Raw genomic sequence first — 22,078 nt, forward strand, 5'->3', positions numbered from 1 at the left:
AAATGTTAGAGGCCCACCATGAAGATGTTGGCATGTTTTGGGACCATTGGGTGCTCATAGCTGTGCCGCTGACCTGAAGATCTACATTGTCCCAAAATTGGAAATAGTTGTGGGTGAGGACAAAGTCACAGAGCTCAGTCACCAGGTGTGCAGTGGTGTCATCGGGGTAGGGTTCCTGACAGCTAGTAATCCATCATCGTGTTGACTGTTGGTATAAAGAGCTATATGTATGGTGGCCAGGATGGTGCTTTCGGGGAGATTACTAATGTTATGTAGCTTCCTCGGTAAGTCAGTGCTGTCTCGAAGATAGCTAGGAGTGCTGGTAGCATATGATAGGGCCCCATGTATATTGGCCAAACTGGACAGTCTCTACGACAAAGGATTAATGGACACACACAAAATATTCAAAATGGTAACACAGAGAAACCTGTTGGGGGAACATTTTAACCTGCCCAGGCACTCATTAATGGATCTAAAAGCAACTATACTATTACAAAGCAATTTTAAAAAAAACAGCTGGTAAGCGAAGCTGTGGAACTCATTGTCTTCATCTGCAAATTTGACACCTTTAATCAAGATTTGAAGAAAGAACTAAACTGGATAGGCTGCTACATTCAACACCCTAATGACATCAAGAGTTAAGTATTAGGCACTTACAGCCCACTCTATTTAGCCTCATTTAGCATGGACACTGTAATTGACAAGATTCCCTCCCTCCCCCATTTAGTTGTACCTCTGGACCACTTGATCCATTCATCTGAAGCAGTGGGTTGTACCCACAAAAACCCATGGTACTATCTACATTTTTTTTTATTAGTCTCTAAGGTGCTTCAGGACCATTCATTGTTTTTCAGTTACAAACGAACATGGTTGCTCATCTGACACTTTTTTAAATATTGGTATGTATCTGTCACTATTGTGAACAGGCAATGCATGTCAAATTATTGATCTTATGATAAGGTATAGACCAGAATAGAACAGGTGTTTCGTGAAGATATTTCAGAGGGTCTGTGGAAAGTTTAAAAATAACTTTAAACTTGTGGTGGATTGTGGTGGACCTGATCCTTATATTTCTTTTTTCTTCCGCCAAGGAGTGGGGTATGTGAAATTTTAATAGATTGAAAAGGGGTCTATATACTCAAAGGTTGGGAATCACTGGTATAGACAATGTCATTAATTCAATCACATGGCTGCTGAATACCTTTTGATAGGTCACAATATTAGGTGCCTCAATGCAGCATATATCCTCCAAAAAGGTAATTTGAAGGGTCTATTATCTTTGTGTGTCAGATGTATTTGTTATCTTAAATGGGGAGGGGAAAAAAGGCTAATACCAAAGTTTTTATTTCATAGAACATACCTATTTATCAGCTTGAGAAGTGGGTTTTTTAGCTGTGAAACTTCAATAGGTGTATGTGTGCTAAATGGAGGACTGTTTTGAGTTCTTTCTTGTTTGTGTTAACTGTATCTTAGATGAGACCTCTTCCCACCATGAAAATTAATCCCTTTCCTGAAACATATTGAATATTAAGAGTTGAAGATTGGATTACTGAGATGGTCATATGTATTGGTATATTGCTCTCTAGAGAGGTAGAGCAAATATTGAATTGGAGCATAGTTCAGCTTCGATAAAGGTTTTGATATTATGCTCGTAATGGCAGGGATGGGGAACTTACGGCCCAGGGGCTACATCTGTCTCTTCCCTGCCCCGCCCCACCCTGCTGGACTGTTTGACCTGCAGGGGGCTCCAGCGGCCACACAACACCAACTTCACTACAATCTCACCTGCAGAACTTGGCAGGACACTTCCAGCTTCTCATACTGCATGTAGGTGAGGCGGTTCGTGCAGGTGAGGTGGTTGGAGGGGGTAGTCACACCTGGCAGGCAGATGGCAGCAGGGAAATCAACAGAGCCCCTTCCTTGTCTGGGGTGGCTGCAGCAGGGAGTCACATCAGACAGCTTATTTCTGCAGAATTCAGCCCCAGCTGGACTCTGCCAGGAACTCCTCCTGAAATCAGAAAGTAGTTGAGTGGGAGGGAAGGGGAACCACTTGCATGAGCAGGAGAGAGCCCCCAAACCTCTTTCCTGTATGAGGTGCTGAGGAAGAGGAGGCTACAATTGGGCAAGCCCTGGAGCCACCTTCCTAGCATGGGGTGCTGGGAAAAGGGAGGAAGGGGCAGCCACAGCTGGGCAAGCCCCAAAACCCTGTCAAGGAAAAGCAAACTAGCAATCAGACTAAAATTCTAAATAAAAATATCACATCAAGGAGTTTTGTTGGGTGCCTTTGTGTGCAGTATGTAGCTTTTGTGTGGCCCCCAACCCATAAAAGGTTTCCCATCCTTGGATTAGGCAGAAACACTCAGTGTTTTCCACAGATTAGTAATCAGGAAATTTCATAATTGTGAACTATCCTATCTGCAAACATCACTTTTGAATAAGGAGAGAACTATTGAAAGAAACTACTGACGGACAAACTTAGTACTTAAGTATTTTCAATCTGAAACTTCTTGGCAATGCCTTTTAATGTTCATATACTCTAGGTTCAGTAGTAGTCAAACTACATTTATAATCCTGATATTTGGTATTGGGCAGAGGTAGATATACCAGCAAGTTTCAGTATTTAATGGTATGGGTCCTTTCTTCATCACTTTTCAGGCTCTATTTATGTTTTACATTTTGAAATGTAGCTTTAAAACCTCATTTTAGGGCAGTGGTGAAGGGTACCATTACTGTAGTTCTTCAGTTTTCGAAGACTTTCGTGCCCCTTTTAGTAGTCTAAATTGTATAAGAGAGCTGAATTTGAGTCCAAAACTTAAGCTACACGTGTGTGGTCATGCAATTCATGACTGTCAGATGAAACCAAACAATTTTTCTGAACCTTACATGTGTAGTATTTTGCAGTTTCATTCTTGTATACTTTTGTCATATTGATATACATATCTTATTTTTGAATTTTGGGTACCTATGCGTTTTAAACCGTCGGGTTTTTTTTGTTTAAGCTACAATACATTCTTTCATTGATGCAATTCAGGAATGAGAACGTTTGCCTCGACTGACTCTGACCTGTATGTGCCAGGAAACTTCTAATGCTCCAAATATTGTAAATACAGTGACATATATACAGTACAAGAAGTTGCAAGTTGATAAAAGATGGCTGACAAATCTATGTGTATTGTATTACTTTAGAAATAGTATGTTACTATATAAGTTTAGGCTGACAGCTCTTCAGCTCTGGATCTTCCTTTTACAGGTTGAATATCTTTGGTCTGGGACTTTGACCCAGCAACATCTTTGGTCCGGCAGGACTATGTATGTTGCTGGACCAGGAAGTCCCAGCCACAGAGGTTGCCAGTGACTGGGAGCTCAGCCAGTCTGGCAGTAGGCAGCCTGCCGGGACAGTGGCCTGAAGGCAAGGAACCTGGCCAGTTGGCAGGCGTTTGGATTGAGGCTGGCAACCGGACACGTGGAACTGAGCTCCGCTCACTGGAGCAGGGCTGAAGGCAAGGAACCCTGCTGGCGGGGAGCAGAGCTTTGCCAGCTGGGGCAGGGCCAGGAGAAGGGGGCAGCGTGCTGGCTGGGCTGACAGCCAAGAGGTGAGTCTTGGCAGAGCCCTAGGGCTGCACTCCCCTGGTCCGGCAAACTGCTTTGTCCTGGAACAAGCAGTCCTGAGGGTGCTGGTCGAAACTGTACATGCAATTTTTAAAGGGCATAAATTACCTCATGACATCATTCATACTTTTGGTCTATGAAGGCCTTCTCTCAGCTGCACACCTCCATTATGCAACAGTATGTAACTCAATTAGCCATGTGTGCATTCTCAGTAAAGTTCTCTAGTTGTACACTTGATACGCTTGGCAAAATAAACTGGGCACTGTCCAAAGACACACAACTCCAACAGAAACACTCCCTTTCAAAATGTTGTAATTTGGTCAAATCAAAACCAACATTTGCTTAAATGCTCTTGCTTTCAGTGAGGGTATATACCAGAGCTACTCAACTTTGGAAGCCCCAGGGGCCACAATGATACAGCACATGCCAAGGGCTGCAACTTAAGTGTGGTTTCATGTACATGCAAATGGCTTCTTTCATGCTGATGGGCATGAATACAAAGATTACGGCAAGACTACACAGGCCCCATTTAACTCAGTTCTGCTGATAGTAATAAAATGCAGTATTTACCCAATTTCCACCCATGACAGCACTTTTAATGAGCAATGACAGTCCAGGAATTTTAATGACTAAAACACATATCAACAGAAGACCATTATATTGACTTGCTGTTGTAGAGTGTGTTCCCATTGGAGGCCACATTCAAAGGGTCCCACCTGCGGGCCACGTGTTGAGCCCTGCGTAAACCCAAACTGCACTGCAGGCCGCAAACAAATGGGCTGCATGTTGAGTAGCCCTGGTATATACCATGCTACGTTTTAGTTTATAAACCTCAGCCATTTCAGCTGCAGATACAACTTTTTAAAAGTATATGACTCTTGCCTTTTATTTAAAATAATGGGTATATCCTGCTTAAAAGCTGAACTACTTCTATTGAAAGGCTCTCCTGGGGAAAGTTTCAAACTGAAAAACTTAACTGAACCAAAACTGATAGTTTTGGCCAGAAATAATTTATACATCTTAATTTAACAAGAGTGGTCACTTTTCTTCCAGATCAGTCAGATTTTGACCACCAGTACTGTAGTATAACCCTGGGTCCTATCTTGCAAAGAGTTATGTGGACTTTTTAATCAAGTGAATAGTTTCAGTGAAATCAATAAGACTACTTATGCTTAAAGACACAGCAGAAATTGTTACAGGACTGGGAAACCTACTGTGTATATTTATTGTTGAAATAAATACAGGATTGCACTCCCTTCAAAATAAAACAGGAAGGCAACTCAGGCATTTTTTTAAACCATCTGAAAAGACAAGGAAGTGTCTGCACTCGAACAGCTAATAGATACTATTGCATCTGAAATACAAACCTAATTTGTGACAAAATGGTTACTACTGAGTATTTTCCTTGAGTTGGACTCTTAATAAGCCTGGGTGTTCCAATGGACTTGACAAAGATATTACATTCATTTTAAGAAATGTGGAAGAATCATATATTGTTAGTTGTGTGGAGTCGGGTATATTTGTATGGAGGTTAGAACACTTAATGTGAGGACAGTGATTCCTGGAATGGGTCATACTGAGCATCTGTTTGTTTGAAATAAAAATTCAGAGCTTCTGTAGAATAATTAAACTGGACTTTACGTCAAACTTTCCTAGAATCTAGACTAAATTAAACTATAACCTACTCGGACAGCTATAAAGAACTTTCTTGACAGTGGAGCGTACTTTTGATTAGCATTCAAGATGGGTTGGGACTTTGTAGAACTCTCCTGGAATGAGTGTAAACAGAGATCAATCATTGTATATACCGGGGCTGGGAAACCTTTTTTTGGAGCGGGGGCTGCTGACCCACACACAAGTTAGTTGGGGGCCACACACAAGTGAGAAGTAAAAAAACAAAACAAACCCTCACTGACATTGCCCCTGATTAAGAAGGAGAAAGACACTCCTACATTCCTCTCATACACCAGAGCCCAGGCTAGTAAATTTTGTGTACTCCAGCCCCGTGGCGGGGTAGGAGGTAGCAGAGCACCAGAACAGGCTCCCCAATGCAGGGAGGAGCCCTGAGCCTTGGGGGCCAGATCCAGGCAAGTTGGGGGCCGCATCTGGTCCCTGGACCTGATGTTTCCCACCCCAATATATACAAAAGGCACGTGGGTGGATGGGTGGGTGTGTGCGCGCGCGCGTGCAAAAAGTGAGGCCACTTGAAGCCTTTACTCTTGATGATGGTCTAAAAATCAGGCCCTAAAGCACATACCCTATTGTTTTAGTTTCTTTAAAACAGGATGCAATGACACACTAATGACAAGAAGACCTTTAAGAGGTAAAACTGCAGACTAGAAAATTCTGATTTCTTTTGTATAAATGTAATCTAAAATAATAAAATCAGGAACCTAAGCAAAATTTTGAGTTGGGGAATTGGAGGAAATAATATGTTACCAAGGAGGGCTGGATTTAGGGGCAGACCACACATGACCTTTGATGGTGCTGGGCTTGAGGTACCATTTTTGTTACCGACAAAAGAAAAAGTAGAATGCTTTTGTTTCAGGTACTCAGTCTGTGGATTCATTTCCCCTCTCTTCCCCCCCTTCTTCTCTCCTCTTGCTCCCCCCCCCCCATTAGCATTCCTTGAATTTCCTGGACCTCTGTAGAAACTCATGAAACCTTCCAGAGTTTGAGATCTAAGCTTTCCTTGAGCCTCCTAGAATGTTGGCAGCCATGTTCTTGTGGGTATTTAAGGGGATGTGGCATTGACAGTTAGTGAGATATAAAAACAAAGGGAGAGCCCAGCTGTGATATTGTGATCCTTGTTTAATTGTGTAATTGTGAAAATGCATTTGTGTGTTAAGGCTTGAGTGTAAGTAGCAACTAATAAAGGACATATTTAATGAAATGCCAGAGAGATGTATCAAATCCCTATTTATGCAACAATATAAAAGAAATACGGTTACATACTAAGCATGGCAAAAGAAGTAATGTGTGACCATCACGAGTGTAGATGCAGCTTTTTGAACCTCAGGCTTGTTAAAACATAGATCAAAGATATATCAGTCTCTTGTTAATCTTCATCTACTATATTATTCCTTGAAAATAAAATTGGCCAGTCTTTGGATCTCTCAGGCTGTCTAAACTGCTGAGCTTTTCCGGGATCTGCTGCATCCAAGGAATATGTCTCTCTTCCAAAAAAAAAATCAGTAAAGCAGACAAGGTTTTTTTTTTCCGGCATCACTGTAAACTTCGTTCTATGAGGAAGAAGGGATGTTCCCAAAGGTTTTTTTCCGGACATTTGGCCCCAAATGTAGACGGGCCAAATTTTGGAAAAGCCTCTTTCAGAAGACAAGCGGAAAAAGATACGCAAATTGTGGTTTGCAATTTGCATATCTTTTTCCAACTTTTCTTTGTCATGTAGCCATAGCCTCGGGCTACGTCTACACTACAAGTTTTCTCAGCAAAAAATATGCATGAGTCACTCATTTGCATGAGTCACAATCTCATTTGCATATTTTCTGCTGATCCGTTTTTGCGCTAGGGGTTTTTGCCCAGAAATCTCCGTAGTATAGATGCAGCCTCAGAGACTGTTCTTCACTTCACAAGGGCAAAGGTGAGAAGAGACCTTTTGAGCTAAAGGACCTGGTAATGTTCTAAGGCTGTCACCCATGCAACACTATATTTAATACTAGTCCATCTGCTCTTGGTCCCCAGTTCAATTTCTTGGTGTTAGTACATTTCAGTTATTCTTAAAATTAACTGCTTACTCTAAAGTTAGTCATTTTATTTGCTCATATTTAATACAGAATTAAAGGTTTTAGAGTGCAAATGTATCCTTGTACATTGCAAGGATAAATCATACATGCAAATTTTGCATCAGTCATGAAATGGGCTACAAATGCAATAAAATATAAGATCTTCAAAAATTTAATAAATGGAGGATGGGCTCTGAAGATTGTCTTGTTTGCAGCACTGTTTGGTCCAGGGCCAGTATTTGTGCTCATATTCAAAAGCAAGGAAGCAGCAGAGAAACCATGTAATACAGGCAGTCCCCGGGTTACATACAAGATAGGGACTGTAGGTTTGTTCTTAAGTTGAATTTGTATGTAAGTCGGAACTGGTGCTTATTGTAGGGGAAACTCTAGCCAAACATTTCTCCAGAGCTCAGTTTTATTCTCCCACACCTCACTTCCCTCCGTCCTTTATTCTCAAGCTGAGGTGTCTACTGAGAAAAGCCGCTCTGCGTCTCCCTGGTCAGCTGGGAGCGGGTGCTAGCTTTGCGTCTCCCTGGTCTGCTGGGGGGAAGCAGCTAGTGTGGAGTTGCCTCACCCCGTTTGTAAGTAGGGATCCGATGTAAGTCGGATCCATGTAACCCGGGGACTGCCTGTACATCAAAAATTACAATATCCTTACTAGAACAGTATTCAGCTAGAGGGCTGCTAGAATACATGCTCAGACTCTTAATCACTAGAATACAACTGTCATGGACTATTTGTATTTCCTTGTTGCATGTGGTTTCTGAGACTTTATGTTGCCATCATGAAGCAATATAAGATATGTGCATATAGGTAGGACTTGAAACTCTGAGTAGCAGCTACACATCCTATGATGATCATTTCAACTGTTCCCTCTTACCTCCCACTTTATTTAAAAAAAAAAAAAAACTTTCAGAAATGTGAAGACTTCAGTGCTGTCATGCTATGAACAAGAAAAGAATTGTTCCTTTCCCAGCTGTCTTTTTCCAAAGGCAAACTCTCACTAAAGATCCACTTCTTCACCCAATGCTTCTTGCTACTTCCTGCAGCCAGAAATTGGGCTAAACCTTTTCTGGTATTTTGGTAAATGAAAACAATTTATAGTAAAATTTACAGTTGAACTGCAAAGTGCAGCAGAATTCTGGAGAGAATCCTCAAACAATAACAAATTGTATTTTTAGCAGGAAGAGTATAACGTGCTTTATTCTGATATTGTAACCGGTCTCCAATGTTTACACATTTCTGAGTAGTTTTGTATCTAAAAACAAGGTCTAGAAGATGCATGTCTAAGTAGACCCTACTGATTTCTTTTAGCATAACTACAGGAACCAATACCACATACTCTATTTGTATGTTCTAGGAGTGCTGCACAAATTATGCTTGTAAAGCTTCTAAACTTTGGAGTCTTAACAAGCCCTTTTGAGAGGGGCTAAGTGCTAATAATCTATGGTAAAACTGGTATACATCTGTTAATGTAAAGATAGTGTAGCCTTAGATAGCCTTCCTTGCTGTCTCCTTCCAAAAATAACCTATGTAAATTGGCCTAGATTTCTTTTCCTAGCAAGGGGACTTTGTATTTCAAAACTGAACATGTCCTGGTCACTGAAATACTGTAACTTGCTGTACATAAGGAATGTTACAAACTTTGTGTAAATAAGACTAAGATAATATAGATAGTGAACAGCTATTTTTGGCTAACGAAGCAAAGATCTAGTAAATAATTAGACCTACAAATAGGGCTATAACTTCCCTTCTAAAGAAGCTCAGCACTTAAATGTGCTAGACAGTTATGATTGGACTAATTGGGTACCGTGATGAAAACAATATTCAAAACTGTTGAAATCTTTTAATTTGAAAGCTTTTCTTCCCCACTGCTTCATCCAAATGGATAGCTACCTCATTCTAGATCATAAAACCTTGGAAGTGTTGCTTTCATGCTTTTCTCACAGAAAGGAAACATGTTGTTCACCAAAAGTTTTTCCCCCTTATGTCCCACCAACATATGCTCAGTTTTAATTTTGCTAAATAGCCCAGCCTTTTCCAGATTCATTGTTTACTTTTTCCCTATGATAGAAGATCTTGATGTCTTAATTAAACACTTATAAAACAAAACAAAGGATCAGTTTAGATTATTGGATTGTGGGACATCTTCATATGGAGGCTTTTCTCTGGTTTTTTAGTAGCTAAACACTTATTAGCTGTTTCTTGTAGCTAGTAGTTCCATACATCAGAAGTGATTTTTAAAAAAATGGGATAGTGACTTATACAGTTGTGTTGATCTGCTTAATTGGAACTAAAACATGTTAGCTATAGAAGATCTCCATATTTTTGTGCTGTTTGTACTTGCTTAAATTAGCTCTGATTCACAAACTAATGCTGCTAATGCAACTTTAAGTAGTACCTTTGAAGAATTTCACATTATTGCAAAAAAAAGTGAGGTTTTTGTGATTGCTTTGGATCTTTCTTGGCAGTAACAAATGCTACTTCCAAATCAGTTTGGCTTGGCTTTGTAAATGTGGGTGAGTGGGTTGGTTGGTTTTGTTTAATCAGTATCTAATTGGTGTTCTGTTTCTTTTCAGAGATCATTTACATTAGTAATAGAAGCTTGGGACTGGGATAATGAAACAAAACATGGTGAGTAAAGTATGCTTACACAATGTACTGCAAAATTGTGTATGTTTGAAACTGGAATCTTGGATTTGGGAAGTCTTTTCTAAATGCATGTCTCCTGAGATACTGCATTGAAAATTGGAAGCTTATCGTGGAAAAATGTAGACTCATAGTCACTACAATATTTAATGTGGCTCTTTGTCAGAGGTGAATTAAACTTGTTAAAGCATAATAATCGGGGAAGACTTCTATAATTATATATAATATAAAATCATTTTCTGTGATAAGTCAAATTTGTTAGTCTAATGAAAGGAAAATGTAGTCAGCCATCATCCACCAGGCCCTCAAATAGCTTGACAAGTGAGTATATTCTAGTTACTGGTTCCTGAAACGTACAGCTTTCAGTTAAGTGTCAAAGGAAAGCAAGTCTTGAATACCCTTATTGCCAGGGGATTTATACCTACAGTATTTAACCCCACACAAATTATTCTGTGGTCTCCGCAGCTCCTACTATGGAGGATAAAAGTTCTGGAAAAGCTTAACAAATGTTGTTAGTTCCCAGTTTTCATGGGCATTAAACTAACTCCTATTTCTCTTTTCCTTCCACTTCAAAAGAAAACATATTTAAATATGATTGACCTCTGTAGCTGATGTTCACAATACTTTTGTGGTATGACTTTTTTTTTTCTTTTTGTAATGCAATTCCTTTTCTAAGTTTTCTTTTTTTTGTTTTGTTTTGTTTTTTTTTAAACTCCTATAATTTCAACTGTTACTTTCACAAAAAATAAATACATTAGTGTGATTGTTTTAAAACAAACAAAAAAAAACCCCTCTGGATGGTACAGACAATATGGGTAAGGATGTCCCATTGCTGTTTCTTCAAAAATAGAGCATACTATACTAGTTCTGTAACACTTCAAATGGGTGGAATAAACTGTTCACCATTTCTTATCACAGTACCCTAAAATTTAATTTGAACATGATGCTTAGCAGAACATTAAGGTATACAAATGTGATGCCCCAGGAATTTGTCTTTTGATTAGTGGTGCTGGGTTTTGAATGCTAAGAATCGTTTAAGCTTCATGATCGCTAAGATGGCTACTGTTAAAGCTGATTTAAATTTAGAGGGGTAAGAGTTTGGAAGATTCAAAATCTTTGGCAAAATATTTCCATTTTAAAGGCTATAGCTCCCTTTCCTCCTCACTTGGTTTAAAAAAAAAAAACCATTTAACAGGACAAACGATTATTCAAGTAAAGTGTAAATGTCAAGACTTGACGGTGTACTATAGATGGATGCGTTTCTAAATGAAACCTAAAGCTTAGGTTCTAGTTAATCTTGAGTAATACCATGATGAAATTAAGATTTTTAGAGTAAATGCTTAAAGCCTTGATACAAACCTTTTTGTTTTAGTATCAGATTTCTAATAAAACTGTTATATAACAAAACAACAAAGCACTGTAGCTGCACTGAAGAATGTAGTTACAAATCAGTACGGAGTTATATAGCTTTATATATGGCAACACTATATAATAAGGTAGCTGGCTTGTCAGGTTCATATTGGCCAAAGGGAAATAATTGTCAGTTTCAGATATCAAACACTGAGTTTTTTTTGTCTGGCACTGGTATCATTCCAGAATGTCCTCAAAATTGGGTATACTTTGATCAGATGCTAAATCTGAAGTAGCTACTATGTTCTGTTGGACTGGCTCTTGTGAACTTGAAACCTCTAAGGCTGTGTCTGCATTGGTGCAATCTTGCACAAACGTGGCTGCTTTTGTGCAAAAACTTGCTGCCTGTCTACACTGTGCGGGTACACTGACGTTCTAATGTATGAAATCAGTGCTTCTTGCACAAGAACTATGATGCTCCCGCTCAGGAAGAAGCCCTCTTGTGCAACTGTTCTTGTGCAAGAGGCCAGTGTAGACAGGCAATGTGAATTTCTTGTGCAAGAAAGCCCTATGGTTAAAATGGCCATCAGAGCTTTCTTGCACAAGAGAGCATCTACACTGGCAAGGATGCTCTTGCACAAAAGCACATCTCTTGCGCAAAAGCACATGCCAGTGTAGACACTCTCTTCTGGAAGAGTTTTTGCACAAGAACTCTTCCGCAAAAGAGTTCTTGCGCAAGATCATGCCAATGTAGACATAGCCTAAGTGTCTGTCTGGAAATGGCACTAATAGCAGTGCACAATAATACATTTAGGAGAATAACTAAATGTTAATTTTAAAAATTTTCTTACCATCTATAGTATGTTCTCAAAGAATGCTACAAATATGAATTTATCAGAAATATCATTCTTAAATTCTGGCAGTTGCTTTTAAAATTGAAACATCGAGCTGATTTTAAAACTATATTTGTGCTACTAGCACTAAGTCAAGTTCTGCTACTAGTCCGTGCTAACACTATGGTCTGTCAAAGCTCCCTTTCTCCTCCAAGTTCCAGGGAGAACAATTGGAGTAGGGGGTACAGCCTGAGTGGGTTCAGCTCACTTCTATTTCTGGACGATTGCTCTGTGCATAGGGAGGGAATTCAGCTGCTACATAAATCCAGTGTCTGCTCCTAAAACCTACAAAAAAATGCATTTACATGTTCAGAAGCAACTGAAGTAGCTACCATGAAGTGTGCTTCCCACTACCGTAATTAAATTACATAATCTATCTGGCATATCTTCTCCACCTCTGAGAGGATAAGGGCTAGCCTTTAAGCAGGCACAGAAGCCTGTGCTTTCAGAGGAGGAGATGTGGTGTCATATATAGCATACTCTTGGCTTGTCTTTTCTAAAAAGACTTTTATAAACCTGAGCTGATGAAACCTCAGTGTTTTAATGACACTTTTGTAACATAAATATTTGTCAGTCAGAGGCATGTATTTGAAGGTTTTAAATGTCTTGCACGTTCAGCGCTTAAAATGGCTTTGACTTTTAAAGGAAATCGGTGGAAGGGTAATCAATTTGGGGGGGGAGGCTGAAGGAATTTTTGGTGTTTTAATTACTTGCAAAATGCATATACTGAAAGTCTTATTCCAATAAACTTTGTCTAGAAAAATACTTATGGACTATTGCTAAGTCCACAAGCATTTGGTCTTGGTCAGTGATGATTTGCATAACCTGTAGAAGACCACAGAATTGTCAGTTACAATTTGCTGCTCTAATAATGTGTAAGTGCAGTTGAGTGGAGTAAGTTTCCTTCATTCTTGGATGTATGCTAATATAGTTAGTTGAACTGGCATCCAAAACCCAAAAATGAAACCTTAAATCTGAATTTGGAAAGCTTTTATCCACATGATAACCTGACAAGGTACCAATTAAACAAAACACCCAATTTGTGAAGTGATGCTATTTATATAGTAACTTTTTTCCATCATATTGCAACTTAAGCTTGCCATTTTAGGATTCTAGGAAAGACTCTTACCACTGGAGATTTTAAAGAACATTTGTTATTTTGAGACCAGGACTTAATTTTTTGGTAGACCTTACTAGGACTGAACGCTGGTACCTCTTAGGCTTGCCATGTCTGTTATGAAAGTACAAAAACTCCTTGGTACCTGGCTTGAGATCCCAGCACCTTTCATTATAAATTTAAGCACTGTCTATGCCACTCTTGATACGTGGGTCTGTGACAAGATGGGAGAACCCTTCCTTGTCCCCACACAAAGGATGAATTCAAGCATTCTCTCCCTGCACAGGTAGGGAAGAGCGTTAATATGGAAGATACAAGTAAATGAAGCTAGAATTAATCCCTTGCATCCTTGGGAGAAAACACCAGTACCCTGAAGAGGGAAGAGAAAGTCTGTGGAAATAAAAGCTCCCTGCCCAGGTGCTGAACGTCAGGTGATTCCCCAGGTTCATAGATCTTTAATAATGTCTGGTCTCAATTTTTAGTTTATACCAGTACTTAGAGAAGTTTTGTGTTAATTCTGAATTGCCACCGTTCATACAGTTCCCCTTGGCTAAAACAGAGGAATGAATTGCAAAGTGACAACCCCTGATGCTCTCCAGAGCCCTTATGATTCCATTATGAAGGAAAATTGTAGTTCCAGTTAATGACGAGGCTTAGATATCCTCTTTTTTTCTAAAAAGGCCAAAACTATCAGTCTTCATCTTATACTTCCTGTCTCTTCTCATGCATCTCCTTCCCTTTTTTTGTGCCTTGTTTCTAGGTTTCTTTCCTTCGAGATGACTGCCTGTACACCAGCTAGTAACTAGCTTTTTGTTAATGTAAAACACCTGTCAAATGCAGATCTGCTGATAAATGGGGAAATCATTCTTCCGTTTTTCTTGTTTTGGCTTCTTAAGTAGGTAGAATCTGGCACAGCTATCCATTGCAGCCCTCTTCTGTGGAGATTCCTTTCCCAAAGATCAGGTGGACTATATTAACTTAGACTCTATCAGAGCATCGGCTGCTATCATCCAAGCCTCTCTGCCACTTTTTATTTCTAAAGAAACAGGCTTGTGAGGAAAATTGCTAGTCATGGGGGAAAAAGTTAAATTGCTACTGAGCAATGTGTCTCGTGTTTCTGTGTAGCACACTCTTACTCTAATTGGTAAGACTTGCAGCAAGATGTATTTAAGTACCTTGTAAGTAATCCTAACATAGAACAATGAAAAGTCTCTTTTTTGCCAAAATCACACAAGTGAAGTTTCATAAGCTGCGTGGAGAATCATTAGACGAGGACATAAAATAAACTTTAATTGACACGCCTTCATTTCCTCAAGATGAAATAAGTTTCTAAAATCCAAGACTCTCTTCTTTTGAGGCTTTAGTCAGATTCTCAGCCTCTACTGAAAGGAGAGACAGAGTCATGCCAGTATTCTTCCACATCTTTAGGATGAAGTTTAATAAAGACAAATGCAAAGTGCTCCACTTAAGAAGGAACAATCAGTTTCATACATACAGAATGGGAAGCGACTGTCTGGGAAGGAGTACAGCAGAAAGGGATCTAGGGGTTATAGTGGACCACAAGCTGAATGAGTCAGCAGTGTGATGCTGTTGTGTTAACAGGTGTGTTGTGAGCAAGACACGAGAAGTCATTCTTCCGCTCTACTCTGTGCTGGTTAGGCCTCAATTGGAGTATTGTGTTCAGTTCTGGGCACCGCATTTCAAGAAAGATGTGGAGAAATTGGAGAGGGTCTAGAGAAGAGCAACGAGAATGATTAAAAGTCTAGAGAACATGACCTATGAGGGAAGGCTGAAGGAATTAGGTTTGTTTAGTTTAGAAAAGAGAAGATTGAGGGGGGACATGATAGAAGTTTTCAGATATGTAAAAGGGTGTCATAAGGAGGAGGGAGAAAACTTGTTCATTTTGGCCTCTGGGGATAGAACAAGAAGCAATGGGCTTAAACTGTAGCAAGGGAGGTTTAGGTTGGACATTAGGAAAAAGTTCTTAACTGTCAGGGTAGTTAAACACTAGAATAAATTGCCCAGGGAGGCTGTGGAATCCCCATCTCTGGAGATATTTAAGAGTAGGTTAGATAAATGTCTATCAGGGATGGTCCAGACAGTATTTGGTCCTGCCATGAGGGCAGGGGACTGGACTCGATGACCTCTTGAGGTCCCTTCCAGTCCTAGTTATTCTATGATTCTTCCACCACCTGTTCTTTAAATAGGCCAGCTCCTGACCCCACATTGCAGACCCTCTTTTAAAACAATCATGGTATTTAGGGGTTGTCTTCATCTGTACTCTGGAAGTAGAATTATGATCCTAATAACACTGCATTCTGAAAGCTGATGAACAACTTTTTTTCTTCCCTTCTTCCAACTTACCTTGCTATTTGGTTCAGAGCCAATTGCTTGAATTACTTATTTAGGCTTCTAAACATCTGTCCGGCAAGGAGCTCTAGGAAGAATTCCCAAAAATGAAAGTATTTTCCAGGATGGTTAACTTCTTCTGAAAAGGCAAAATGGGGAGATTTGAATCTCACTTGAGATTTGTGAGAACAAGGTTCTGCTTGCATCAGCTCTTCCAGAAATAATCAATATGTCAATGCCTTAGCTGAATCTAATGAATATGTACTAGCCCACAAATATTTAATATTTCATTCTTTCAAGTGCATGCTCATGTTCATTAATAGTAGGTGTGTGTGCTCACCACATGAGCAGGTGCTGGAAAATTTTCTCTCCGCTAAGGATGTAAAATTTTGATTAATTGACTAATCAAATAGTTGATGCAGTTTGCATAGATTAGTCGATAAGGGCGCCTCCACCTTGGAAGTGTAGCAACAGCCCCAGGGCTGTTGCTACACTTCAAAGACAAAAGCGCTGCGGAGAGCATGGGGCCAAAGAGGGACCTAGCATTTCAAAGCTGCAGCACCACATGAAGCCCAGGATCTGGTAATGCCACTTTGAAGCACACCCTCCTCTTTTCCCCTCCCCTTCCTGCCTCTTTTTGATAGAGGCAACAAGGAGTGGAAGAAGTGACTAGTCGACTAGCCATTCACATCCCTACTCTAGGCAGTACCCATAGGGCACTGGCTCCAGCACCCCCTGGAGTGGCACGTATATGCAGCATTACATAGCGTGTTGCTGGGCCCATCCCTCCCCCAGTTCTTCTTGCTGTCAGTTATGGTGCTTGAAACTGCTTGCTCCAGCATAGCTACAGCCTTTTCAAGTGTTAACAGTTCTTTTAATTGTTAATAGCACCCCCTGAAGCGGGTTTTACCCACTAAAGCTTATGCCCTAATAAATCTGTTAGTTTCTAAGATGCCACAAGACTCTGCGTTGCTTCCTCTGTTTTAGTTTTTAAAAGTAGTACCTGTTAGGGATATAGCCTGGGGACAGGGCATACCTCACTCCTCTGGCTTCAAATCATGTGCTAACTATCGCAGGACTATGCCTGTTAGCAACGCCCATGTGGACTGCCTATCGTGGCACTGAGTGTCCTCCTCTTAATGCCAATCACCATTCTCCCAGGATGGGTACATAAGAACGGGCGTACTGGGTCAGACCAAAGGTCCATCTAGCCCAGTATCCTGTCTGCCGACAGTGGCCAGCACTAGGTGCCCCAGAGAGTGTGGACCGAAGACAATGATCAAATGATTTGTCTCCTGCCATCCCTCTCCAGCCTCTGACAGAGGCCAAGGACACCATTTTATCCCCTGGCTAATAGCCTTCTATGGACCTAACCTCCATGAAATTATCTAGCTTCTCTTTAAACTCTATTATAGTCCTAGCCTTCACAGCCTCCTCTGGCAAGGAGTTCCACAGGTTGACTACACTCTGTGTGAAGAACTTTCTTTTATTAGTTTTAAACCTGCTACCCATTAATTTCATGTGGTGTCCTCTAGTTCTTCTATTATGGGAACTAATAAATAACTTTTCTTTATCGACCCTCTCCACACCACTCATGATTTTATATACCTCTATCATATCCTCCCTCAGTCTCCTCTTTTCTAAACTGAAAAGTGCCAGTCGCTTTAACCTCTCCTCATACGGGACCCGTTCCAAACCCCTAATCATTTTAGTTGCCCTTTTCTGAACCCTTTCCAAGGCCAAAATATCTTTTTTGAGGTGAGGAGATCACATCTGTACACAGTATTCAAGATGTGGGCATACCATAGTTTTATACAGGGGCAGTAAGATATTCTGGGTCTTATTTTCTATCCCTTTCTTAATTCCTAGCATCCTATTTGCCTTTGACTGCTGCTGCATATTGCGTGGAAGTTTTCAGAGAACTGTCCACGATAACTCCCAAGATCTTTCCTGATTTGTTCTAGCCAAATTAGTCCCCATTATACTGTACATATAGTTGGGGTTATTTTTCCGATGTGCATTACTTTACACTTATCCACATTAAATTTCATTTGCCATTTTGTTGTCCAATCACTGTTTGGTGAGATCTTCTTGGAGTCCCTCACAGTCTGCTTCTGTCTTGACTATCCTAAACAGTTTGGTATCATCTGCAAACTTTACCACCTCACCGTTTGCCCCTTTCTCCAGATCATTTATGAATAAGTTGAAAGGGATTGGTCCCAGGACTCCCGCTTGGGGGACACCACTAGTTACCCCTCTCCATTCTGAAAATTTACAATTTATTCCTGCCCTTTGTTTCCTGTCTTTTAACGAGTTCTCAATCCAAGAAAGGACCTTCCCTCTTATTCCATGGCCATGTAATTTACACAAGAGCCTTTGGTGAGGGACCTTGTAAAGGCTTTCTGAAAATCTAAGTATACTATATCTACTGGACCCCCCCCTTGTCTGCATGTTTGTTAACCCCTTCAAAGAACTCTAATAGATTAGTAAGACAGGATTTCCCTTTACAGAAACCATGCTGACTTTTGTCCAACAAAATATGTTCTTCTACATGCTTCACAATTTTATTCTTTATTATTGTATTGACTACTATGCCCGGTACTGAAGTTAGACTTACCAGTCTGTAATTGCCAGGATTGCCTCTAGAGCCCTTTTTAAATATTGGTGTCACGCTGGCTACCTTCCAGTCATTAGGTACAGAGGCCAATTTAAGGGATAGGTTACAAACCACAGATAATAGCTCAGCAATTTCCCATTTGAGTTCTTTTAGAACCCTTGCATGAATGCTATCCGGTCCCGGAGATTTGTTAATGTTAAGTTTTTAATGTTAGAATAGAATAGAGTATAGAGACCAGTGTTGGTCACTCTCACTGGCATGCCCGCTCCCCTAAACCTCAGCATTCCCTGGGCCTCAGCCAGTGTGAGATCACTTAGCATTGCGTCAGAACCCCATTCTCTTCCTCCAACCCAGTCCTTGGTACTGCAGCCTGAATTGCTCCAGTCAGTACTGCAGATGGCTCAGAGCTGATGCAGTGGTCTCTGGTACTGTGGCCTTCACAATGGTGTCAATAGATTCCATGGGGTTTTCCTCTAATTCCAGGTCACTCTTTCAGGGGCTTCAGATATGCCCTCTGGTCTCCTTCCCAGTCAGACTACAGCACCGGAGTTGGTCAGACCCACCATCCCACTGATGCAGAAGGAAAAAGACCCACCCTTGATGAAAGATGAGACAATTGTACCAAGCCTCCTCCGCCTCCTTGCCAGACGAAGTTATAGTGGCATCCCCTCTGGTGTTCCCCCAAGTCACCAGGGCCCATGAGAATGTTTTAAAGAGGGTGGCAGCAAAGTTAGACCTCCAAGAGGGGGAAGAGTAGAAGGCCACAGACACCCTGTTTGGTTTGTTGGGTCAGGTCGCTCTGGCCAAGGGAGGGTGTAGCTAAGATAGTGAAGGCCCTATGGCAGACGCCTCTTCGCTCCTCCTCTCGTGATGGAGGCAGTAAACCACAGAGAGACCAGGGCAACCCATCCCAACCCCAAGGAATAAAGACTTGAGGAGGGTAGATTTGTTAAGTCATCAGGTTTATTCCTTGTCAAGTTTCCAGATATGGCTGGCAAATTATCAGGCCCTTATTTTGGTCTGCTTTCTCATATGTATAAAGTCTTTGAGAACGCTCTATGCCCGCATTGAAGGTGTCCTTGAGGAAAACATAAGATGGGAACTGGTGGGCTTTCGTAGGGGATTCTCCACAGTGGGCCATATTTTTGTGGTGTAGAGAATACAAGATCCCAGTATACTTGTTATTCATTGACTTTAAAAAAAGCTTTGACTCAGTGGAACAAAATGCAATTTTAAGGGATCTCCTTTTGCAGTGTATGTTACTCATACAAGATTCCATGATGGATGTAACTATGGAAATTACACTTTTTAATGATTCCTTGACCATTGAAGTTAAACGAGGTGTAAAGCAGGGGGACATTTGTTCACCGAAGTTGTTTGCCAGCATCCTGGAAGACATACTGCAGAAGATCAAAGCGAAAGATGGATTTCTGGTTGATGGCGAGGTTCTTCAGATGCTCCTTTTTGCAGATGACATTGTCCTAATTGCTTCGAAACCCACAACATTGCAAACTGTCCTCAGTGACATCAGTAAGAACATGAAGAAGATTGGCCTGACCATCCGTACTGGAAAATTGAAGTGGATGAAAAACGCATGTTGTTCAGAGTACATAATGCAGTTGTATGGACAGACTGTTGAGCTGGTAGATCAATATGTATATCTTGGACAAGGTTGCAGATGGACAGTGAGTTGGGTCTGGAGTTGAGTAGGAGGAGGTGGTCAGGCTGGATTGCCTTTGGGAGTCTGTGTAGTGTTTTTGTCTGTCCTAAACTTTCCACCACCATGAAAGCCCATCTCTTTAACACCAGTATCCTTCCGGTATGACTGCGAAACCTGGAACATGACACTTACAGAAGAATTAAAGCTGCAAATCACCCAAAGAGCAAAGGAAAGATCCATGGTGGGTGTAGGTAGGTAATAGCATGCTACTATTGATGATCTGCACGCAAGAAGCAGTGTCAATGATATCCAAGTTATATATGATCGGAAAAGGAGATGGGCTGGCCATGTAGCAAGACCGAGGCAAAACAGGTGGACAGCATGTATACTTCATTGGTATCCATGAGACATAAAAAGAACAAGAGGAAGGCCTCCAGCGCATTGGGTGGATCCTTTATGGAAGAACATAGACAAAAACTGCCCAAAACAGAATGGCATGGAAAAGTTGTGATCTGCATCGGTGGCGAGACTATTCACATTGATTCCCACAAGTTCAAGTCTTACCTGGCAATACCTGGAATACTTGGAAGATCGTGATTTCAACAGTGTCCAGGTTTGAGTCGTCGCTAGTAGAATCCTCCAAGGAGTTTGGGGCTCTGGCCAATAAAGGAGCATCAACAGCCAGGCAGCCTCTGATACAGCCGCATTGCAGGCAACTTCTAATACAGTGGACTTATCAGCCCACTTAATGGCATCCGCAGTGTCCATGTGCCAGGTAGCATGGCTTCTCCTCTCAAACCTATCACTGGAGGTCTAGCACTCTATCCAGGACCTCCTTTTTTATGAAGTGGCCCTGTTTGCACTACATACTGATACTAAGTTGTATAGCCTTAAGGACTCCCGTACTATCTTGAAAACTTTGGGATTGTGTTCCTCAGGGCTGGAGAGGAAGAAGTTTATACCATATCCATCTCTACTCAAAGGGTCCTACCCAAAGCTTGACCCAGCCCCTTTGGGCATTAGCCAAACAGATAGCCTCTGCCTCACTTCCAGCCAGCTCCAAGCCATCTGGCAAGCACCCTATTTGAGGGGATGCACAGGGAAGACATGCCTCTGCAGAGACCGGATCCTTCCGCTTTCTTTTCTGCCCACCTCCTCTCAGCTTGGCATATTATTACCACTGGCTGCTGGGTTCTAGCCCCTGTGCAACATGGCTACATGCTCAGACTCTCCTCTTCCCCTCCTGCCCCTCTTCAGGGAGCCCTTTCATAAGAAACTTCTCAAACAAGAGGTGGAGGAGTGCTCCCGGGAGCAGTAGAAGTTCCACCCCAGTACAGGGACTGCTGTTTTTGCCCCTCTTAATTTTTTTTAATCCCGAAGGCCAAGTTTCTGGTGCCTCCAATTAGAACTGGGGTGCCCATATTGCCACATTCCAGACACAGGGTTGGTGGCATCCAGAGGAGGTAAATCTCCACATAAACATCAGAGCTCAGAGCAGTTTGGAGGGCATGCAAGGTGTTCCTTCCCCACCTGCTGGGCGGGGGTGGTCACAGTCTTCACAGAAAACATGGCCACAATTTTACATCACAGGCGGGGGCTGGCAAGAGGCAGTCCAACTCTGGGACTTCTGTGTTCACCACAACATCTCCTTGGAAGCCCAGTATCTCTAAGGAGCCAGGAATGCCATAGCAGACTGGCTCAGCAGGCAGTTCTTGTCTCACCATGAGTGAGCTTTTCACCCAGAAGTTGCTTCCATTTTCTTCTGAGAGTGACATACTCCCAAAGTAGATCTGTTCAGGCAGAGTACGAAGTGCCCCAAATTCAGCTCTAGACTGGGTTGAGAGGAAGGCACCCTTGTGGATGCTTTCCTCTTTTTTGCTCCAAAGGTTTCCTCAGTTCATTCCCTTAGTTTACTCTGGTCAGCAAGGTTCTGCAGAAAATTAGACAGAAGGCAGATTATGATATCCTCATCGCTCTTGCTTGGCTGCACCAACATTGGTACAATACTCTCTCAAATCTCTGTGCAGCTGCCTCGACTACCTCTGATCTGGGCAGATGTGTTGTCCCAGGACATGGGTCGCTTTCTGCACC

General features: G+C 41.4%; 1 protein-coding gene across 2 annotated transcripts in view; it reads left to right on the forward strand.

Moving 5' to 3' along the window:
• The window catches only part of JAG2 (jagged canonical Notch ligand 2), a 108,984-nt gene that overhangs the window by 34,568 nt on the left and 52,338 nt on the right, over window positions 1-22,078 (forward strand). For both annotated transcript variants that reach the window (XM_006112741.4, XM_006112740.4), the window contains exon 3: window positions 9,932-9,986. In XM_006112741.4, the coding sequence (XP_006112803.2) occupies window positions 9,932-9,986 (55 nt within the window). The remainder of the gene's footprint in view (window positions 1-9,931; window positions 9,987-22,078) is intronic.

The sequence above is a fragment of the Pelodiscus sinensis genome, chromosome 4, assembly GCF_049634645.1.
Source record: "Pelodiscus sinensis isolate JC-2024 chromosome 4, ASM4963464v1, whole genome shotgun sequence".
Lineage (NCBI taxonomy): Eukaryota > Metazoa > Chordata > Testudines > Trionychidae > Pelodiscus > Pelodiscus sinensis.